The sequence below is a fragment of the Numenius arquata genome, chromosome 9 (assembly GCF_964106895.1).
Source record: "Numenius arquata chromosome 9, bNumArq3.hap1.1, whole genome shotgun sequence".
Lineage (NCBI taxonomy): Eukaryota > Metazoa > Chordata > Aves > Charadriiformes > Scolopacidae > Numenius > Numenius arquata.
In genome coordinates, this window is record NC_133584.1 from 36,700,371 (window position 1) to 36,722,269 (window position 21,899).

The 21,899-nt window shown below is 42.4% G+C and overlaps 1 protein-coding gene across 1 annotated transcript in view; it reads right to left on the reverse strand.

Moving 5' to 3' along the window:
- LRRC1 (leucine rich repeat containing 1) overlaps positions 1 to 21,899 on the reverse strand; it is a 74,385-nt gene that overhangs the window by 31,725 nt on the left and 20,761 nt on the right. The window contains exons 3-4 of the mRNA XM_074154057.1: positions 11,636 to 11,714; positions 8,597 to 8,686 (exon numbers count right to left, since the gene is read on the reverse strand). Coding sequence (XP_074010158.1) covers positions 8,597 to 8,686; positions 11,636 to 11,714 — 169 coding nt within the window. The remainder of the gene's footprint in view (positions 1 to 8,596; positions 8,687 to 11,635; positions 11,715 to 21,899) is intronic.

Here is a 21,899-nt window from a genome sequence, read left to right on the forward strand (position 1 = left end):
AAGTTTAGGTCTATAATGTGCAAGGGAAAAGCACATGAGACTTTCCTTAGCGGTCCACCTCTGAAGCTTGATAAGCAGGACAGTACTCTAGTAAGAACAATTCTAGAAAGAAAATCTGAAAAGTAGGGATTATGTTCCTAATACCTGCAATTTTCTTCAGAGCTGGGAAAAGTAGACACAAATTATGGGAGTAAAATACTCCTTCCTTGGAAGACTGATTTTAAATAGGCACAAAAGAAAGTGAAGTTGATAATTTTGTCATCCTATACTTAAAGGACAAAGACACTGAAAGCCAGAGGAGGAGCATTTGCATAGTCAGTTACTTGAATTGAACTGTCAGTACCATAAATTGGCTGATAAAGAGCTACAGATATTCCACAAGTGAAAACAGAAGGATAAAAAGCATTAGTATCTTATCAGACATGAACTGAAAGACTGGACAGATGGACAGTAGACAAGTCACATCCAAATTTTAAAAACAGAGGAAAGTTCTATAGTTTATGGCCAAAGAATTCCCTCAACATGTAACAGAAGTAGTCCAAGCTGCTAATTAAGACTAGTTTTCTACATAAGCTTGGTTTTCAAGTCTCTGAGATCGGTTGTCTCTCTCTCACACACAGCAACAAGCATGGTACAAAAAAATGGACAGGAACACTGAACTCTCTATGACCTTCAAAAGGCATCATTAAGAAGAAGAGAGGGATTCGTAATTACGGCTCAGCCTGTTCACTTTGAATGCTTTAACAGAACATTCTCCAATTTGCTTATCAAGATCACTGAAACAGGTTGGGGAGGCTAAGCCAATTCACTATTACAAGAAGATTTCATTTTCAAATTATCTTCTGTTCCACTCATGCAACGTCAATCTTCAATGACTTAAAAAATTGAATTATTTATTTCAAAAAAAATATTGCTAAATATATCTTAAATATTTCTTCCTTGTGCAACATACAAGATGCAGCATCTCTTGTTTAAAGGCCAGATGGCACTGCATTCACTATTACATTGTCAAACAGTGTTCCTGAAATAAACTTTTGAGTTCCTTAACATTCCATTTTGCCATTTACAAACAGCTGTGAGTAACACTGAATACTCTACCTACTCAAACTCTGTAAATATTACTTGCCATGCTAAATTCAGATAAGCCAGAATGTTTTAACACTATTTATATCAGCCTAGCCAGACCACCTACAGTCTTCCTTCTATGTATGTGCAAGATAAGCCCATCACTTTTGTTGTCTCATGTAAGGCTGTATTTTAATCAGAAATTATTATGCTAAACCTTAAGACAGAATTACATTGTCTTGTTCCACACAATTTTAAGAGCGTTTTCCATTCTGTGTGATGCTACCAGATGTGTAATCTATACTTGAGGCATCTCAGCATACGCTAAGAAAAACACAGTCAAGGACTGGTCCAGGAATCCATTATCAGAATAAGCATGCCATTCTGATTTGCTTCTGGATCACCTGCATCTCTGCCTTTGAAGAACTTTTATTCTCCAGCTACCCCTATTCAGATCAACATTAAAGATTCTGAGTTCAGAAGTTGCTGAAAACTTTAAAGCCTCTAGAATTAAACACACACAGATATATAAAAAGACCACTATGCTTGCTGACTTTGTTTCTCTAACACGAAATCTCTGGATATTTGTGGTTCCACAGCTCTTGAAAAGCATGCCTATAACAAATCCTTCCGCAAAACAATGCTCTGAAGTGCAGTAACATTCGCTCTATTCTTTTCATTATGTTCACTGTCATAATGAAATGCCTATTTCAGCATTCTACCTCTAGCTGCAGACATTAAGTGGAAAATTCCTCTGCTTACCCGGGAATTCCCTTTCAGTAGCAAGGTCCACAGATCCATTCAGCCTGCTTGCAGCTTGAGGGTGAACCAGACTCATCAGTGTCAGAAGAATATTCATCCCATCTAGAGAAATTCACCCCTCCCCACAACAAAAGTTTCAAAAGCTAAAATAAAGCTATGCTACTTTCTTGCACTACAGACTGGGAAGTTCTCTGAAAAAAAGGCAGGGGAGGGAGGCTGTGAACGATGGATATACTACGAATCATGGTATTACTATCATCTTCTGTTGAATCCTCAGTATTTGGAGATCATGTCCAAGTAGGAGACCATCTGTACATCTTAGAGTGGAGGGAAAAAAAAAAAAATAAAGATTGTGTATGGCAGAGGAAAGCTTTTTTATTTGCCATGCTGGAGTTCAAGCAGGGAGCTTCCAAAACACTCTACCTGCCAGTCAGTAATAATCTCATACTTTAAACCTTAGCATCTAAAAAAAAAAGAAAAAAGAGGTAATCTTTATCTTTTCCAGGCACAGACAAGACTGCTGAAAAAATGATGAAAGCTTACAACAGGGTACGAGTTAGATGTTTGGTGTGCTGATGGGCAGCAGGCCTTAAATTATAATTTGAAGCACAGTAGTGAAGCTCTGCACTTTGCTTCAGCCGTTAAAGAAACTTGTTGATTTGGTTGTCCCCACAGAGTTTGACGGATAACTGCCTTTTTCAAACAGGCATTTCATGCTGAAAGGACTTTTTTTTTTTTTGCTTGGGTTGATTCCTTGTGAAGCACCCATCTGAGAGCCCAATGCTAGATCAAACATCAGAGACACACATAAAAGGCTTTCCAAAGAAGGTACCTGGACTTCATTCAAGCCTAAGAACCACAAATAAATAAAGAAACATGCAAAGCTGACATAATCTCTCTTCTCTTTCTAGATGTTAAGCCGCAAGAGCACTGTATGGATCTCTTAAGTTCCAAAATCTTTGCTGGTAAAAAGCCAGCATCACAGTGGGCTGGTGGGGAACTAACCCTGAAGCCAACACTACAGAATGAACACATATGGACAGAGAAGGTGCTCAGGACAGACAGACATTAGATTACTGTATGGCATGCCCTAGGAAGCCTTACAGGCAAGCACCTTGATTTATCCAAATACCCTTACGTGCAAAAACTCCAATTTTTGCATTTCAGCACCTGAGTTTTGGGTGTTACATGACTAAGGAAGTATTGAAGAAAAATCCTGGAAGCAAGTGGAAATTCCTAAATGCCACCCACGGCTGGGAGGAACAGGTTATTCTTGCTCGTTGGGCAGCTCTACAGACACACACAGTCCTGCAGAATAGGCAAGTAAATTAGACTTGCTCTCATTACACTGAGAAACGCTGTAAAAGACACTCCCACTCACAGTTTAAATTGTGTAACTTGTTTCTCCAAATGGTTCAACTAGCCAACAGGACAACTCTTGCTCCAAGCTGCACCCACCTAATTACTAGCTAAAATATCTTACACACATTAAAATTCACTGTTTTACTCCAGATAGCAACCACACCATGAGTTAAGAGAACAAAAATCATGGAGAAACACACAAAATAGCTCTAGTAATATTAAGACAGCCAGTCTGTTATCAAGTCCTAAAGCAATGTGTCACACATCTTTCTAGTATGCCCTAAAACAGTACATGAGCTTAAAAGAGGAGTGCTTCATCTAACAAGAAAACTTTCAGCATATATACCAGCTCCGGATAAGCAGGTTGAAGTGGTCACACAGAAGAAGAAAAATTGACATATGCTGAATCATAGAATTGTCTAGGTTGGAAGGGACCTTTAAGATCATCTAGTCCAACCATCAACCTAACTCTGATAAAAAAACCACAAAAATACCCACATCACTAAACCATGTCTCTAAGCACTATGTCAACCCATCTTTTGAATACCTCCAGGGATGGTGCCTCAACCACCTCCCTGGGCAGCCCACTCCAATCCTTAATAACCCTTCCCATGTAGAAATTTTTCCTCATATCCAATCTGAACCTGCCCTGGCGCAACTTGAAGCCATTTCCTCTTGTCCTACCGCCTGTGACTTGGGAGAAGAGACCATTCCCTGCCTCTCTACAACTCTGAGCATGGCTAAGCACAAGCAAGAGGAAAGCAAAAGGTTCAAGGGAGGCCTTGCCTATGTTCTTCAAACGTCCAGTTGGGAGCCTTAAAACAATCCTTTTGGCAACACAAAAGAAAGAAAAATATAAGAGGTCTATGCAGAAGAATTCTTAATGGCACAGTAAAACCATTAAACAACAACCCTATGTACCAATGGCTTGAACAAGTTCAGACAGTGGCCTGGGACAGTGAAGCTGGGCACTGGCACTCATCTTACACATCAGACCCTGTGAAAAACGAACGGGATATCTGAATTCATGAGGAATCCACACTTCCACTAATGGTTCACCGCACGGCAATTCAAGTCTATTATCTGCCATTAGGAAGAATTTCCTAACTAACCTTCAAAGTATTGCTGTTTGGAAAATATCTGCCATTACTTTTGTTGCTTTCCCCATTTAAGACAGTAGGGCAAATTTAGAGTGCCACAAGATTTTAAGCAGTTGGCTTAAAAAATAAAAAAAAAAAAGAGATACTAAATACATACTGATCACTGTACTACATGAAGGTGAATTAGAGATTTCACTGGCTTTACTAGGGAGCTTCCCAGACAAGAGTATAGGACTGTGAGCATTTAGGATGCATTTCCCTAAGTTTCCGCATACTTTAGCAGCCAGAAGACCGGCAGTGAGCACTGGGACTTCAAGTTTTTCCCACATCAAGCCCAACTGTAGTAGAATAAATTACCAGTGTATATTTATTTGCTCACTATCTGACAGATCTCACACAGAGCACATAGGTCCAGCCTATTCCATCAAACAACAGCATGGATTATTATCCAAAGTACCTCTATACCCAAACACCTCTAAAAGCTTTACTTGGTCTCTACAGCCAGAAAGACAGAATTAGCATTACTTTCTTTCTAATTCCTAGCATTTTTGGAGTCCCAGCAAGCGCAGAGGGAAAAGAACAGAGAAGGGAACGAAGAGCACAAGTCGTCAACCTTTGTAGAAGCCACAGAGCATTTCACTGTTTTTACCAAACACAAGGCGGTTGGCTGCACCATCAAATTCACTTGCAACAAACGTTGCGAATTTTGTAAACTAAAATAAGAGAGCTGCACTTGCTGGTAGCCGGACTGAAAAAAATAAATTTATTACTTATAGATATAATGCTAAAAAATTGACAAAGTTCACTCTGAGAAGTAAGCGACGCATAAGACTTCAGGTTGCAGTTCTAATTGGCTACAAACAAGACCTCCCAAAAATTTCCAGCTCAAACTACACAGGATCCCTTTCTCTCTGTTGCCAAGACATTCCCCAATAGACTTCAGGAACAGTTATATTTGGGTGGACACCCCATGAATTTCCTTCCTGTTAACATTCTTCCGAGCTGGAAAGCGTGCATCTTCAGCCCAAGCTTACCATCGACTTCCCAACGGCCATATTCCCACTTATTGTGAATACCTGATAAGCCAAAGATAACAGCCTCACACATTTGCCTCTGCTTCTTTAAGCATAAATCTGATAGCAGAAATTTCTACTAATGAGATTAAAGTGTTTTTGTAAAAATCATAGAATGGTTTGGGGTGGAAGAGACCTTAAAGATCATCGAGTTCCAGCCCCCTGCCATGGGCAGGGACACCTCCCACTAGATTGGGTTGCTCAAAGCCCCATCCAGCCTGGCCTTCAACATCTCCAAAATACAATATCCATATTTTAGGTGGCTAACTTGGGAGCACTTCCCAGTGAAAGAACTGGGATTGTTTAGCCTGGAGAAAAAGAGGCTGAGGGGAGACTTTATCGCTCTCTACAACTACCTGAAAGGAGGGTGTAGAAAGGTGGGGGTTGGTCTCTTCTCCCAAGTTACAAGCAATAGGACAAGAGGAAACGGCCTCAAGTTGCACCAGGGGAGGTTTAGGATGGATATTAGGAAAAATTTCTTCACAGAAAGGGCTGTCAAGCATTGGAACAGGCTGCCCAGGGAAGTGGTGGAGTCACCACCCCTGGAAGTATTTAAAAGACAGGTAGACGTGGTGGTGAGGGACAGGGTTTAGTGGTGGTTTTGGCAGCCTTAGGTTAACGGTTGGACTTGATGATCTTAAAGGTCCCTTCCAACCTAGACGATTCTATGATCAAAGCAGGCCTGTCAGACTTGAATAAAATTCTAGCCCTCCAGGAGAACTCACCAAGACCAGCAGGACTAGCATATGGCTCTTCCCAGAGCAAGTGAGAACCCCCAGTTTTTAGCTTCAATATTAGGAATCAAATACAGACTTTGAGGGAGGATGGGTCACACTGCTCTGTTCTGCAACAGCTCACGTAGAGCTGAAATAGTACCACAGCATTTCCCCAGACTGCTTAGGATCAATAATAGGGATTTTTTTACCCTTACTCTTGCACAGCTCCACATATTGACATCCTTACGATGTCTGGTATCACCGTTTTAACCAAAGTTGTTCCTAGTCATTTGGTCCAAAAGAAAGGCTACCACCACTCACACTACCAAATGTCAGGCAGGACAAGCAAGAAGACAAAGCCACCGCAGCCAGTGACCTCTCTGGGAAGCCAGCAACCTTCCTCCAGCTGCTGTCTGCAAAGCAGCAGTCCACCTCACGCTTTGGGAATCGTTTCGGCTTGTCATGTTTCTTGTATTCATTTTCAGAACCAGGCAGGATCCCAAATTTTTGGCCTTGGTTTTCAGTAACCGCAGAGTCTGAACGAGCCTGTTCTTAGCTGCCAGTGCTGCGAAAAGCTGCATGAAAAGTTTTGTGAGCTTTTACAGAAAAGGAAGAATGTCACAAAAGCCCCGGCCGGCCCCTGCAGATTTTAGGTGAGACCACAGTCACCGGGTGCACGTTAGCTGTACCTGTTGGTGCTTGTGAAAGGTTTCAAAAGACATTTTCCACTTGTGTTGCTGCTGGAGTGGTGCCAGCTGACAGCTTTCATACCCATGGGAAGTGGCTAAAGCAATGCCGGTCTGAACATGACTACATTGCAGGAGCTCTTAATAATAAGATCCCTTCTGGAGGGCTCCTCTGTTCAGAAACGGTTGGGTTTTACTGTTAGGGTCTATGCTGACTCCCCAAAGAATCTACGTTAGAAGTATTCCACTTTATGAAAGGATATCCAAGATTAAGAGGCCTCTACTGATATTCATGACTCAACATCTGAGATATTGTAGCTTTCTGAAGGAAGACAGAAGTGGTTTGGTACATGGCAACTTAGAACAACAACATGGGCAAGGTAACCATAAAGGCAGGTGAAGATTAAAAGAAAAAAAAAAAAAAAAGCAGGGGGTGGGGAGGAGACAGAGAGCAATCAGGAACTGCCAAAAAATTCATCTTCTCTAACATGGTATGTTTCCCAGCAAAAGTAACAAACTGTAACTTTTTCGAGTTAAAGCACAGATATCTTAAGTTCTGTGAAGACTATTCCTGAAGCTGGAACAGCAAGTTAGACTCTTCAGCCTGGAAAAAAGCACCTGGGGATACAGTAGAAAACTACAAAGGCATCGACAGCAGATCAAGCGCATAGGGATCAGCTGCTCACTGCCTCTTCCAACACTAGGGATCATAGGCAAGGTAGGTAGAGCCAAGTTCAAACAGAAAAACCAACAAACCAGTGCAGTGGGTACAGACCTGGGCAGCTATTTAGCAGGGGAGAACACTAAAGATGTCTACATAAGCTGAAGGAGAAACTGGACAAGTACATGGAAGAGAGATTTGTTATGGGCCACCAAGTAGACCAACCAAAATCCAAAGCTCAGGAAATCCTCTGGACCAGAAACAGCCAGGGGATGGAAAGAGGAGTAATCAAACACACGCTTTTCTTTTTAATCCTCATTAGGCATCTACTTACTGCAACTGTAGAAGGAAGCTGGGCTAGACCAGCCTTTTATCTGAACCAGCACAGCCACTCTCACGCATTCAAGTGAGGAGACATGGAATTACTTCTTCTCCTTAAAATTGGAAGAGAGACCCTTCTCTCCACTAAGAGAGAGATTTCCTTTCTGCAAGCGTGGCTGTTCTTTTCAGTAAAAATGAGACAGATCAACAATGTTCAATTCACTTTCCACGTGTCTCCACTTTGGAAGCCTGTCATTGCAACCCTGCTCTACTTCCCAGAGTTAACAAACTTATCTTAAAAGCTTATTGAATTTCATCTTAAGAGCTGTTCCGTGAGTTTTCATCTCCACAGCTCCCACTTGAGTTTTTTTCAGAAGCAGAGTGCTCCTACAGTTAGGAACCTTCTAATTTCCACCCTGACCACAGCCAGCCTTTAGCCATCTGTTCTTGTGCCAGCCTTTGTCTGAATTAAGCTGCAAGCCCTCTGACACATTCACAATAATGGGTCACCACTCTACTACAATGAAGGAAAGCAAAAGGTCAGATCTGTGTCACGAAACTCCTACTTAATTTTGCACCAAAAATTCCAAATTACTCAAAATCCCAGGGAACTCGGTTGAAACACACACACACACGCTTCGATTCTGCATTAGCCTGCTAACGTGAAGTGAAAATGCAAAGGGGTTTTTCTTAAACAGAACCCTCAGACTGAAAAGAGTATTAAAAGTAAGTGCAGATCTGTAAGTAACTTTATAGGTATATTACATACAATTATGCAAGTAATTTATACAATAGGCATAACAATAAAGAGAAAATAAGTTAAGATAGTAATAAAGAATAAAAAACTTACTTCCCAATGTTTTCAGGTAGTGCTTGCAGAGAGATGTCATTTACTGAAAGACACGTTAGATTCTGTAATTCAGGAAAGCTTTCGGGCAACCTATGGAGATATTAATTCAAATCAAGGACTTCCAGCAGAAGTATTCATATTCATGTAACACATACTGGAAAAGAGAACATGTAGTGGAAAACAAGAGCCTATTTGGCAAATACACACAGAGGGAGGCATGTCCAGACTCCAGCATGACTCTCAGAAAATTCTAAGGATCATAGTAAGAAAAAAACCAAACCATGACTTAGAGACTTTACAGTTTCTTCTGTGTCAAAGAACAGGTAATATCCCTGTCTCCTAGCTCCTCTCTTCCCTGCCCCCAGTTTGAAACTTTAAAACCTATAGGGCTTGAGAACATTTTAAGCATTTTAACAAGCTTTTTTTAAAAAAATCAAACATATTAAAATGTATTTTTTACTATTCTTTTCCTATATCACCCACATGGTAAAATAATTAAATGAATTATCCAGGTCCATCACCCGGTCAGTCTTCTGCAAGGCTCGGCTTCCCCTTCCCTCGCACGGATGGATTCCGTACCATTGCTCCCTGGCCGCTGGGTTGCACCAAGCAGCTCAGTTTGCAGTTGCACAGGAGACATGCTGGGGTAAAAGGGGCAGTGAGGTATAGGAGCAGAAGCCCCTGGCCCAGCCATCCAACATCTGCTCGACCCCCCAAGCGCGCAATCTAAGCTCGAGCCGTAGCATTTGGTTTGGTTCCTGCTCTCCCCATCACCCAGCTCGAGGCACACATTACGACCTGCAGGATAATTAGCCAAAAGGAGCCACACACCCACAGGTAAATACAACTGTGCGTGATGGGGAAAGGGAAAAAGACAAATTATGATGGGGGACAAGGGAGCTTTTCATGTGCTCAACTCCATACCAGACTCTCATTTGCTGGATCTTATTAACAGAAAATGCTCAGTATCCCCAAAGCGAGAGCTCCACTGTAACTGTTCATTATCACTTAGGCTCTAACAGGTTTAAGACTGGAGTTAAATGCTCTGATTATCTTTTGGTCAGCCCTGAAGTGGACAGGTAGTTGAACTAGTTAATCATCATAGGTCCCTTCCAAGTGAAATATTCTATTTTATCTGTAGTATATAGTGGACTTCCAGTCTAATTACAATAAACGTGCCCGCTTTTTATTAATATAAACCTGAAATCATCTGAAAGCAGCTGGAAAAATGGTCTGCCAGCCACTTTTAATGCTGCGGGTTCATGAATGATTAAGTTTGACAATGACGCAGCATACTGTGTTAGTGGTAGGACATTGATTGGGAAGATCTCTAACTGGCTTTTAAGCTTAGAGGAAATAAGGACAAGAATCAATGGCTAAAAAAAGTTCCAGGATATCGCACAGAAAAGGAAATCACTACCAGACTTTCCCACTCTGCCTGGGCAAATTACTGCCAAAACCTACATGCTGTTGTATAGGTAAAAATGAAATTCTGGATCTCATCACAGAAAATACCTGGCAATCATGCGTAAACAGCTCCTGGTATCTGTGTTTTCTAACTTAGTAAACTGCTTGGAGTGATATTTTCCAGGACATGCACACACGTTGGAGCCGCTTTATCAAGAATTTTTAAAATTCCCTTAAACTGTCAACAAAGAGTTATGAGATCTACTTGAACCCCATTAAAAAAAGCCTTTCAACTCTTGTGTTAATTCCACTCAGCTGTAGCTGTGCACTACAGCTACTGTTTAAGGAAAAACACTACTTGGGCCCCAGGCCTTATTCAGCACACAAAATGGAGAAGAATAACTAGCACACTACTACAGACAATTTTGACTTCAACACCACGAGAGGCAGCTCTGAGCTTCACGCACTGCACAGCGATGCCTGGGAAAAAGCTGTTTGGTGACCCTCACCACTTGCCTATCTAAACACCAGTTCAGCCTCAGTTTGCTTTACTGGATTTTTGTGGTACTATTATCCTCACGGTATAAATGGCCTACAGAGGCACAGGGATTAACATCACAAGTGTCCCTTTAACGCTCAGAGATGTGACTTTCCAGAGAACTCAGGGCACGCTATGTGTGACATTCAAAGGGCACTTCTGAAGAATCCCAGCTGCACACGTGGGAGAAGCCGCCTTGCAAAACCACCGCAGCGGCTTAAGATGTGACAGGCACCCTCCTGTTTGTAGACTCCTGCAGCCCAGCCAGCCAGTTCATCCTGCAAGTATTCCCAGCCCAGCCCACAGCAAGGCGGGCTGGAGGAGAGAGGGAGCGCCCACTGCCAGTACTCTGCCTTATGTGACCTGCCGAGCATCACAAAGAAGCTCTGTGGCACAGGCTGGTTCTATTTGGTTCCCCAAACAGCATTCAAACTAGCGGATCACCTCTTTCTCCAGCCTCACTTCACTAGATAAATTCCAAATTCATCAGCAGATGGAAGAGTGAAATGTAAACAAAACTTCTCTTCTATACTAAAAGCGTGTGCAACCCCCAGACCCCAGCTCATCAGACCACAGACTGGCAGCAGCCGTAGAAGCCACCGACACATGCAATGCATTTTTGCCACATGTTACTGCATGTCACTGTGTCCCAATTGACGAGAGGGTGATGAAACGCTAGTCCAAGCTTTAATCATTAGTAAAAGCCATTATCTGCAGCAGCTGATCTAAAGTCTATTCCAAATCGTCAGGCATCTGGGTTTGTGCCAATGCATTCGCGCTAACCATTGCCTTATCTCTCCCAAGTATGACCATGGTTTTCCTATGCATTTAAGAAGAGGAATGAAAATTACTTAAGAGACAATCAGATTTACATTTTTCCTGGTTGGCTAACAAATTTCATCCCCTCCCAGGAAAGATGCACATCACTTTTTAAACCTGGATTATTGCTGCAGTCCCTGCCAGAGACAGACACTGTTGGCAAGATTTCATAGAGAACCTAGATCACAATTTTTAAGGGCTTATTTAAAATTGTAATTGTTACAGCAAGATTGTAATTCTGGTATGGCAAGTACTAAGAAGAAGGTGGAAGTTACCTAGTCAGTGGATTCCCACTGAAATCTGCTACCTGTAGTGCTCTGCAGAATGAGATGCTTTCTGGTATTTCAGGAATATCTGCAGAAGAAAAAAAAAAAAGGAAAAAAAATTGTCAACAACTGTACTGGATCTACACTGAAATTATTGCCTCATTACATTCAGTAACTTGCTACTGCAAGGAGTTATCTTGGTATCTTTAAACACATTTAAACATGCAAGTCTGCTTCCCATCCACGTACACAGCTATCATGGTAGAGCCACTTTGTGCTTTTTCACATCCCATTTCCCCCGCCTGCTCCACACTCATCTTCCTGATCCAAGACTACTCACCTGTCCTTGGACTGATCTTTATCAGCCTCTACCCATCAGAAAAACAGGCTCTCCATGTGCTAGGACTGCCCTAAAGAACCAATGAAAATCTGAACTTCTCATTTGATCAATGCACGCCCACAATCTGTGCTGGCAGAAAGTAGGTGGGGAGGGAAAACAAGGGAAGGAAGAAGAGAATGTGCAAGTCTCTCCAGCTCTAACATACACCTGTGGGAGCAGAACCAGCCGCCCTCACACTAAAGCCAGGTAATTTGAAAATATTATTCGAATTGATTGGTCCCAAATAAGTGCTAGTGCACTATTTCAGATGGCCAGAAAGTAATCAGAGACACTTGTGTGTGAAAACAGATTTTTTTTTTTTTTTTTCAAGTATCTTCAACATCACACATGTACATACTGAAGTTAGGCATGCTATCTTAAAAATAAAATTGTTTTCTGGGCCTCTTACAGCTTGATGTATTTCCACAAATAGGCTGTGGGTCCTCTGTGCAAGTCCTTGTTTACCGTCATTGAGATCCAGCAAAAATGAAACAAACATGTTTGGCTTCATTGTTTAACAACTTAGATTTTTATGATTCACTTTGAAAAGAATTCAAAAAGAAAAAAAGGCAAATCTTAAAGTAAAAATCAGACTTATGTTTTTTCCTATTTCCATTTTTTTTTTCCTACAGAGCATTACATCTACTCCATCTTCTTCTTCCTGCTGTTCTCATCAGTAAGAATACTTTGGGAAATTTTATAGATTTTCCTCATACAAGTGGTATCACTGACCTCAGCAGCCATCAGAGTTCTAAATATGTTGAAAAATATTTGGAAATTAGGTCTCTTCCCACCCAGCTGAGTAACTCGGAATTGACTACCTATGTATTTCATTCAGCTCTTCTCTCCAAATGTGGTCCGATGGACTAAGGAGGGAGGAAAGTACCTGCTCATCAGGGTCATCTCTTGCCAGGCAACCTGAGCAAAATCTACTTTGAATGATTACCAGCTTAGAACTGAACCCAGAGCCAGCAAGAACATCTTCCAAACCCACGGGTCACCAGTTGTGAATGATCAGTGAAAGATGGTGGAGGAGCATCTCCTGGGAACCATCTTCTGTTTCCTACATGAGTGGGAAGGGCTGGAGGGAAGGAGGGAGATGGGCAGCCCCAAACAAGTTTCACTCTGTCCCAAGAGGTGCTTCCTTTTGGACTGGAAGCAAATCACTCTTGCCTCACAGTCCTCAGTGCTCCCAGCACATTCACCAGGCACAGCTCTAAATAGCCAGAACAGACGGAGAAATGATTCCTGATGATGACGAGTAGCTCTGGAGTGGTCTAATCACGTTTTTTTTTTTGTGTATGGTTGGACTCGATGATCTCAAAGGTCGCTTCCAACCATGAAGGTTCTGTGATTCTGCAACCCCAGAAATACTGCACATTCAGAAAATATATTCTCTGTTAATAAATATCAAAATAATGAATGAAAGGGGTGAATACCCACAGTGTGAGGCATCAAACAACAAAGCTGTGCTTCCACAGCCCCAAACAAAGCCACCTGGGGTAAGGTTTGCATGGAACAGTGTGCCCAGCACAGAGTTCCCTCCGTACACCTGCTGAAGGAGAAAAAACTACTTTTAAACTACACAAACCCTAAGGCCCGTCAACAGCAGTAGTTGTCCCATAAAAAGGAAGAGGTGACTTTAGAGACTAAGCCCCACTAGAGATGTTTTATATCTTCTTACCCACCCACCCCTTCATAGCAGCTTTGGTGTTTGTTGGGGAAACAGTTGATCTTTCCAAGAAATCCAACAGCAGTGAGATAAATTCAGAGTGAACCATGAGGTGAGGACTTCGAGGTGAGATGGGACAGGTCACACCAAGTTCCCAAATCAGGACTAAGAGGGCTTGCTCCCCTGCAGCAGCTTGTCTCCCAGGAGGAGCGCACCACGTAGCAGGACACCAGCCTGGCACCAAGGCCAGAAAGGTGCAGGGGCCGTGATTTGGGACCTGGAGATCAACTGAGCCTTGTGGTCAGGCTCTTCAAACCTCTCCATGAGTATCGCCTCATTCACAAGCCCAAACCCATCACAACATGTGCCAGGCAACAAGCAAATCCTCCATAAAGTACCTTGGAAGTAGCTGTGAAGGTACTGCAGGAGTCACAGGGTTCCTAAACTTAAATCGAGGACACTTGAACCACCAGCCTACCAGTTACATTCACAAGCGTCTGCTGACCTCACTTCAGGAGTCAAAACCTCACACTTTATTCCTCTCATATGGTAGGGTTTGAATAGTGGCATTTGAGTAACTTAAAAAAAAAAAAGTATCATTAAGATTGCCTGATTCAATGATGACCTTAAAGTGATAAATTTTCATAACACTCTAAGCACTTTAAAGCAGTTGCCTGTCACTAACACTCCAGAAAGTAAAGGCACTGACGTCATTGCAAGGACATTGCTCTGTCTTGCAAAACAGATGGCAAATAAACTGTTTTTTCTTTTTTTTTTTTTTTATGAAACATTCACGTAGCAGCACTTGCTTTTGAAAGGGTGTTTTAAGAAATACAAACAGTACACAGAAATTGAAGCCTTCCTTTTCCCTACAACAGAAATATATGTAAAATCAAAACAAAATCAAAACTGGATTTACAGACAGCAAAGCTGATAGTTTCACCCATTCAGTCCCCTATGACCGAGTGTCCCCTGTAGAAGACTGAATTTGTAGCTACAGGGTTATTGAAGACAAGAGGTCCTACATACACTCAACAGGTGTTGTTATTTCTATCTTAGTTTCTGAAACTAATCGTGCTACTGATTTCCTCTGCCAATGTGTAGTTTCAATGCCATATTGCAAATAATTTCTCTTCTACTTCTCTGTGATGGACTGTGAAAACCAGAAAATACACCTTCTCAGCAAAACTATTTTGGTAAGCTTTTTCTGTTACAAGCCTTGGGTATTATCTGTAAAAGCCAACAAGTATCTGAGCTGAGTAAAAACTACTCCGATATAAGGTACTCCTTGAAGTCAGACAGTATAGGCACTGCTTATAGTTTGGATGCATCTGCAAATTACAAAGTCTGTTCTGAAAATGAAATGCACTTTCGCAGCCTAGATATTCCAGACTATGAAGTCACTACACGAGCAAGAATCTTCAATAAGAAACAGTAACAGGCACAAGGAAAAGAAGGGAAATTCCATTTCTAAGTTAAGGGGTTTTGGTTTTTTTTTTTCATGTAAAGTGCATACCCCCCCCCCCTTGATACTTTCTCTGTATCTGATTAATTTTTCTCCTCCACCTAACCGGACAACGGACAGACAAAAATTCAGCGCAACTCTTTGAACTGAGGATCATCATACATTTAGTAAGTTCAACGAGGTTGAAATGCAACTGGTTTTAATTGCAAGGCATCTTAAGAAGATTTCTCAGGCAAAACACAACCAAGTTACGAGCAGACACTTTATCACTGCACGCGAGGGCTAGTGTAACATTGCGTTGATTAAATGAACTCAGAAGGGAAAAGGCAAGGAGCATTTTAGTATATGACAAAAAAATTTGGGAGTGATTATTAAAGCAGAGATGATGGTGGCCCATAATAGAAACATCGACATAATCAACTGAAAAGCAACAGAGGTTATTAAAACATATAGAGAAGTCCTGTCTCTTGATGGATTAAGCAGCTTTCACCATTTCTGTTGACTACTTGACTTCCTTCTGGACATTAACACGTACATCTCTGCCAATATCAGCAACAGTAAGGTTGAATGCTTTTCTTGCCACTGATGGATAATCAGCTCAAATCCTACTTAAATATCTAGGATTCTTCTAATGCTGAACACTGACAAATGCTCTACATTTACACGATGCCCCAGATGTTCCAGGATACAGACTGTGCAGCATCGCTAATAATAAAGCCATAAGCCCCGTGACGTGTGACAATACAAATACACTGGCAGCAAAAAGAAGTCGTGCCAGCAGAAGTGGATGAAAATCAAGCTCGGCAGTCATGTGCATAGAGAGGACATATTCCCTCCCCCCCATTCAAAACACCTCTTCAGATGTTTATCATTCTAGTTTGCACAAAAATTTGCTAATGAGCTAGCAAGTCTTGTACAAGTGAGGTACCTCTTGTACAAGGGGTAAGTTTGACACTAGAGAATTCTGTACTGTCTGAATGAAAAAAATATTTCTAAAACCACATTTGTTTGGTGCTAATACATTTTTTGTTGAAGGTTTTTACAACAACATCATCTCTTAGTCTCCATTCTCCCACTTTCCTTCTTCCGATGGCTAGGAGGGTGGGGGAGAAGATGCCTTTCATTTTAAACTGATAAAACCTTTTGTATGGCACATTTTCACAGCATTGTATATCGAATTTCAAGAACTGGCAATATTTTTTTTGTCTGCTGAAAGGCTACAAGTCCAGCATCCTTTACACATTCTGCAACAGTGACTGTAATTTCCAATATCAAATCAATATTGAGACAGCAATGGCCAGGAGGTCCTAGGCTGCGGCAGGGCTACCAGACCAAAGCTACTCAAACGGTGGACCCCAGCTCAAAGTAAAAAGTATTTTCACAAGAACTTAGCTGAAGTCTCAGATGTGGCACGTTCCTGAGGGAGAGTTTACAATGTTCACGGGTCTTTCAGGGAGCAGCTACTGGATGCTGTTGTATTTTCCAGCTATGAAGGTGACATAGAGTGCTGTGCTTTAGGAGGGCTGGAGCTGGCGCACCCCATGCACCCCAGCACAAGTCAACTGAAGAGTCCTGATCTAGACAGTCATAGCAAAAGGCCCACCGCCAGGTACATACAACACAGGCAAGAGACCTTAACCACTTAGCGATTAGTAATTCATTAATGTGTTAAGCAGTTGATCAGTTTATACCAAATGCATAGCCAGGAAGCCCACCCCAGACCCAAAGACTGTAAATTCATGCAGCATTATCCTTCAGGAGAGGGATAACCAGAGGGGAACCACATCTCAGCCATCCAGTTCAATAGACAGAAGAATTTTCCCCGTCTCTTTACATATATATAATATACAATATCTACGGTATTTTATCACACAGACACACACGCACACAAAAGGGCCAATAAAGCATTAAGCGCTGCAGTGCTCGAGTGATGTTGGAGCCTAGAGGTTCTCTTCCCACTTCCACAGAGGTTCCTCTGTGCCACCCACTGCAGAGAGGTCTCCCAGATGCCTGCCCTTGGGAAACTTCTCCCACTCTGCTCTCCACCTCCTCCACCTTCCCAGTGTGGGAGGACGAAACCGTCCACTTAGCCACATACCTTGCAAGAAGGAATTTGTGGGGGCAAATATTTGTTTGTCTTTAAGAAGGGCTCTTCAGCTGCAAAGCCCAGCTGAGTAGGCTGTTGTCCCACAGACACCACCACCACCACATCTGTCTACCCTCCCCAAAGTAGCCAAGCGGTATCCAGCGGGGAAAGGGATGGAGGAAGGTCAGTCATCCTCTCCTTCCATTTCCACATTAAAATCACACAATGATCCAACGGGCTTCTTTTTTGCCTAGGAACTAGACGGTTTTGCTACCAGACCTGAAGGCTGCACTGATCAACCTCTTTAGGTAAACATTACAATTTCTGAGGCATGATGTGACAGGAATCACCCGGTCCTTGCAAAGCCTATTGAGATTAAAGCGGCTCTCCTACAGGCTGTAACATTTTCCTCTTCAAGCTCTGAGGCTGACGATATACCAACTACCAGAGATACAACTCTTTTAAGACCTGTCTTTACAATTTGAAGGAAAATTCACAAACACGTTCAGGTTGGGTTTTCTCAACTAAATCCCTTACTGTATAATTAACAAGAAACTGAAGCGAGGTACGCATCTCATTCCTCCTCATCATTGCTTCTGGATACGTCCCTTTTCCAAGGGAGGAGAGGAGCAGGGGGAAAAAAATCATCACAAAACTGCATTTCATAGATACATAGAAATTAGGCAATTTACTGAAAACTGTGTGGGGACATAAAGACAAGCTGGTTTTTTTAACAGATAGCATGTGGTAAATCCACAGACTGTCCTGTCCTCCTCAGCCTCAGGAAGGAGCAGCAACACAGGAACAGGAGCTGTAAACTGGAAACAGGAGGAAAAAAAGAAGGGGGGGGGGGGAGCTCAAAGATCAGATCACAAGGAAACAATAGTTCCAGGTGAATTAAGTGGAAGAGCCCGAGTTCAGCAAGGAATTTACTTCTTTTACCTTTTTACTGCCAATGAAGAGTTAAGCAAGGCTAGGAGACATTTTTATAAGGATTTCTATCTTGGACCTCAAGGCCAGCAGGAATTAAATATTTTTGGTCTGAGAAAGAAAAAAAAAAAAGTAAAAAGTAGTATTCTACCTACAGAAAGCGTATTAAATCTTTTAACAGCAAAGTTACAGATTTATTGGATTAATTCTTCAGTAACTTCATAGTCATGGCATCTAACCCTCTCAACAAAAAAGAAACCAAAACCCAAGCAACTCTGTGGATACAAGAACAACGCCTGTTTGCAGATTGCCACTTTATGATCTCTAATCTAGATTATCCAGAAAATGATTTATTTTATGTCACTCCTATATGGATTGTCTGATATGTAACGCGTTAGCTGATACTTCAGCAGGCCAAAGGTTTCTGACTCCAGCTTGTCCTGCCATTTTCAAAAAGAAAAAAAGAATCACTAAAAAGCCCAAAAAACAAACAAAACTGCACCCCCAAAACCCAAACAAAAAGACCTTTCAAAATCCATAGCCTTCTCTTGAATTTGGATGAAGATAGACACTGATGCTAGATGTGCACGCAAGTACATTAACTAAGTTTCCTTAGAAAAAACAGTTAAATCTGGCAGAATGCACCACGATGGAAAAATCCACTTTTCTGTAATCCATTTAAAAATAACACCTTCTCAACTTCTCTAATTAGATTATTCCATCATGAGGCTTCACTTATCTTCTCTTTCACAATCACCTTCGGCACTTGCCGCTTCTTCCTTCCCCTCCTCCCCTCCGGGGTGAGCCTTGCTCAGTGACGAGGTCCAGTCTTTTCTCTCCCACCTTACTTCTCCTGCTGCATATAAAGCTCACCTCTCCTCCAACTTACCAACATCAAGTTCATTTGAGAGACACAGATCCACAAATTCCAACTTTCACATCACTTTTTCAAAGCGAGCAAGGATTTCTGCACCTCTGTGGGATTTTGCAGTGCTCCAGAATCTAAAAGCAATTTGCAGTGTGTGTTTGTTTCTTCCCCAGTACTTTGTGCATCGATCCCTAAACTTCACGTGTAAGACATGAAGATGATGATGTTTTTTAAGCACAGGTTTCACACTAACCTCAAGGGAGGGGTGGGAGATAGTACACAGAAAATATATGTCACTAGAAATTAGGTGAATTAAAAAAAAACCCAAAACAACCACCCAACACAACTGCTAGCAAGCAAATACCTAAAAGAGTGAAAAATTATGTTATCTCCAAGTCTGCGACAAGGGAGCTTTGCTTTCATTATCACCAAAAAAACCCACCGAACCACAAAACCAAAAAACAGTCACTGGCCTGACCTAGGCTAAGGCTTAAGATCATCTGCAGTCGTGCTCCACCACCATACAAACCACGATAGGCTCTGGTAGGGTGTCCCATGGCTTTCAGGTGGGTTGCAGTGAGCGCATCCACAGGACGCTTTCTTGTACCAAGTAAGACGTGTCCATTGAGGAGTAGGAGAGCAATTCTTGTTTGTCTGTAAGTGCACACCTGGACACAAAGCAGTTCAGAAGGCAAACAAGCAACATCTAGCAGTTGCATAGGTTAACAAAAAAGATGCATTTGCCAACGATACCGCCTCACAGCACAGTTTGCTGGCTTTTTTTTTTTTTCCTCCTTGTCCACCGAGCAAGAAAGTGTCAATTCGTATTTATTTCTGAACATTCTGGGTTTTGCTATTTAGCACCGGACTTGCGTCAGGGCAGCTGGTGGCAGGCAGAGAAGAAGAGGATGTTGCGGAGGAGGTCTCCAGTGGGATGTTGTGGATGTGGAGCAGAGGTGGACAGCCAGATCCCGGGCCAGATCCCAGGGCAAAAGGCAGCAGATGTGAGATGAGAGAGCAGAGCCCGTGTGGGGCTGCAGGACAGGATCAGAAGACTTAAGAGTCTAATTAGCTTATGTCCTCACTGTAAAACAGCTGGATCGCCAGCCCAGGCTGAATCGAAACAAGCGTTCAAGCCTTTCCTCTGTCAGTATTTCTAGTTTGCAAGCACCGGTTATCCTGCTTTCGGTGGGGGAGAGGGAAAGGGGAACCCCTGCCCACTTTGCGGGCAGATGGGAGGTTATCCTACAGCACCAGTGGCAGGTACATCTCCAAGAGCAGAGTGAAAAGGGAAAGCGTTGCTGTGCATCACACACCGATACAAACAAGTGAGCTCCAGCCCCAGAGAGGGAAGCAAAGGACACACATTGCTCTTCTGTGTCATGGACGGATGCTCTGCGGGGTCAGCTGCCAAGTGCTCACCCGGCCTTCTGCGGAAGCTTTAAATGACTTGTTGAGTAAAATGTACCTATCACGCCATACACAATGAGTGTGGTGTCCTGAGGATGACCGGGTTCTCTAAAGAGACTTTTAATTAGGTTGTAAAGGAGCTAAAAAGAATAAACACTTCAAATAAAAAGCAGCAATATCAAATTGCCTGCAACTGAAAGCAGAACAGTTAAACACCGTTGCTGTTGATTTCTGAAAGAACCCAGATGACTGAAGACAAAACACAATAAAAGTTTCTAAATCTGCAGCTATAATCCGTTTTGGAAGCAAGGAAAAGGTAAAAGTAAGTCTCACGGAGCATTTGGGACACTGCAGCTGCCAAAGACTGACCTCCACAATCTTGGACGCTGCTCAGACCATCAGCCTCGCAGAGCAGCAGCTCTCTCCTTACACTGCAGCGTTGCGACAGTTGAGATGCTTCCAAGGAACCACCTCTACTGTTAGGGTAATCCTGCAGTAGCATATTTATCTTTGTGATATCTGTAATTACAGTTTCACATAAACATATATTTGCCATAACACGGCAACTGTGTTGAGAGAGGATTTTGGAATGAGAATATCCTCGTGTCACCAGGCTTGTGTCCAGAACAACTGCTCTATCAATACAGTCATAAACTCAGTTTAAGCAGAAACTACAGAAATGGGTAATAATTAATACATCATGTAGCCAGAATCCATTTCTACTGTAGGTACGAAACTGTACATAGCATTATTCTTACTGGACATCAAAGTAAAGAACCGTGTTGAGGTTTTGGTATTATGCCTCCTGCAATTAAATATGGCTTAATAAGATCTGCCCACACACAGATTTCCTTGGTAGATGCCACAGCAAACCTCAGTTCACGAAGTAACAGATCTCAGCTCCGCTGAGAGCGGAGCCAGCAGCAGAACCAGCATAATCCATCTACAGAGATTATCAAAATCCATTTAATTCTCCCATTGCACACACACTTGCATCTTTTCCACTAATTTGAGACTTAGCACTGATTTGAGGACTTCCACAGAAGAACAGCTAACTTGAATCCCCTTGCCTGCTGCCAGCTACAGACAGTGAGTGCAAGTCTGCTGGTACACAGCACCTATGTTGATGGTATGGGCTTGCGTGACCAAGTCCTTGGTGGGCATGTTCAATGAAAGCAAGAAGAGCAGCAGCAGAAGACCCTGCCCAGGCTTTTATCACAGACAGACAGCAAAACGTAGGCAAGCAGACACAGAAGTGGAAGAGGCTCATCTCCTACATAAGCGAGGGGGTTAGTCTTCATCCGGGAAGGGGGTGGGCAGCGGGACGGTTCAACTGGCTCTGCTGCAGCTGGGAAGGGTAAGGAAAGCCACCCCAGTGCCTAACACACAGCAGCCGCTGCCCCGTGTGAAAGCTCGCAGTGATTTTCTTCTTATCCTAAAAGAGCTGAACGAAACAAGCCGCT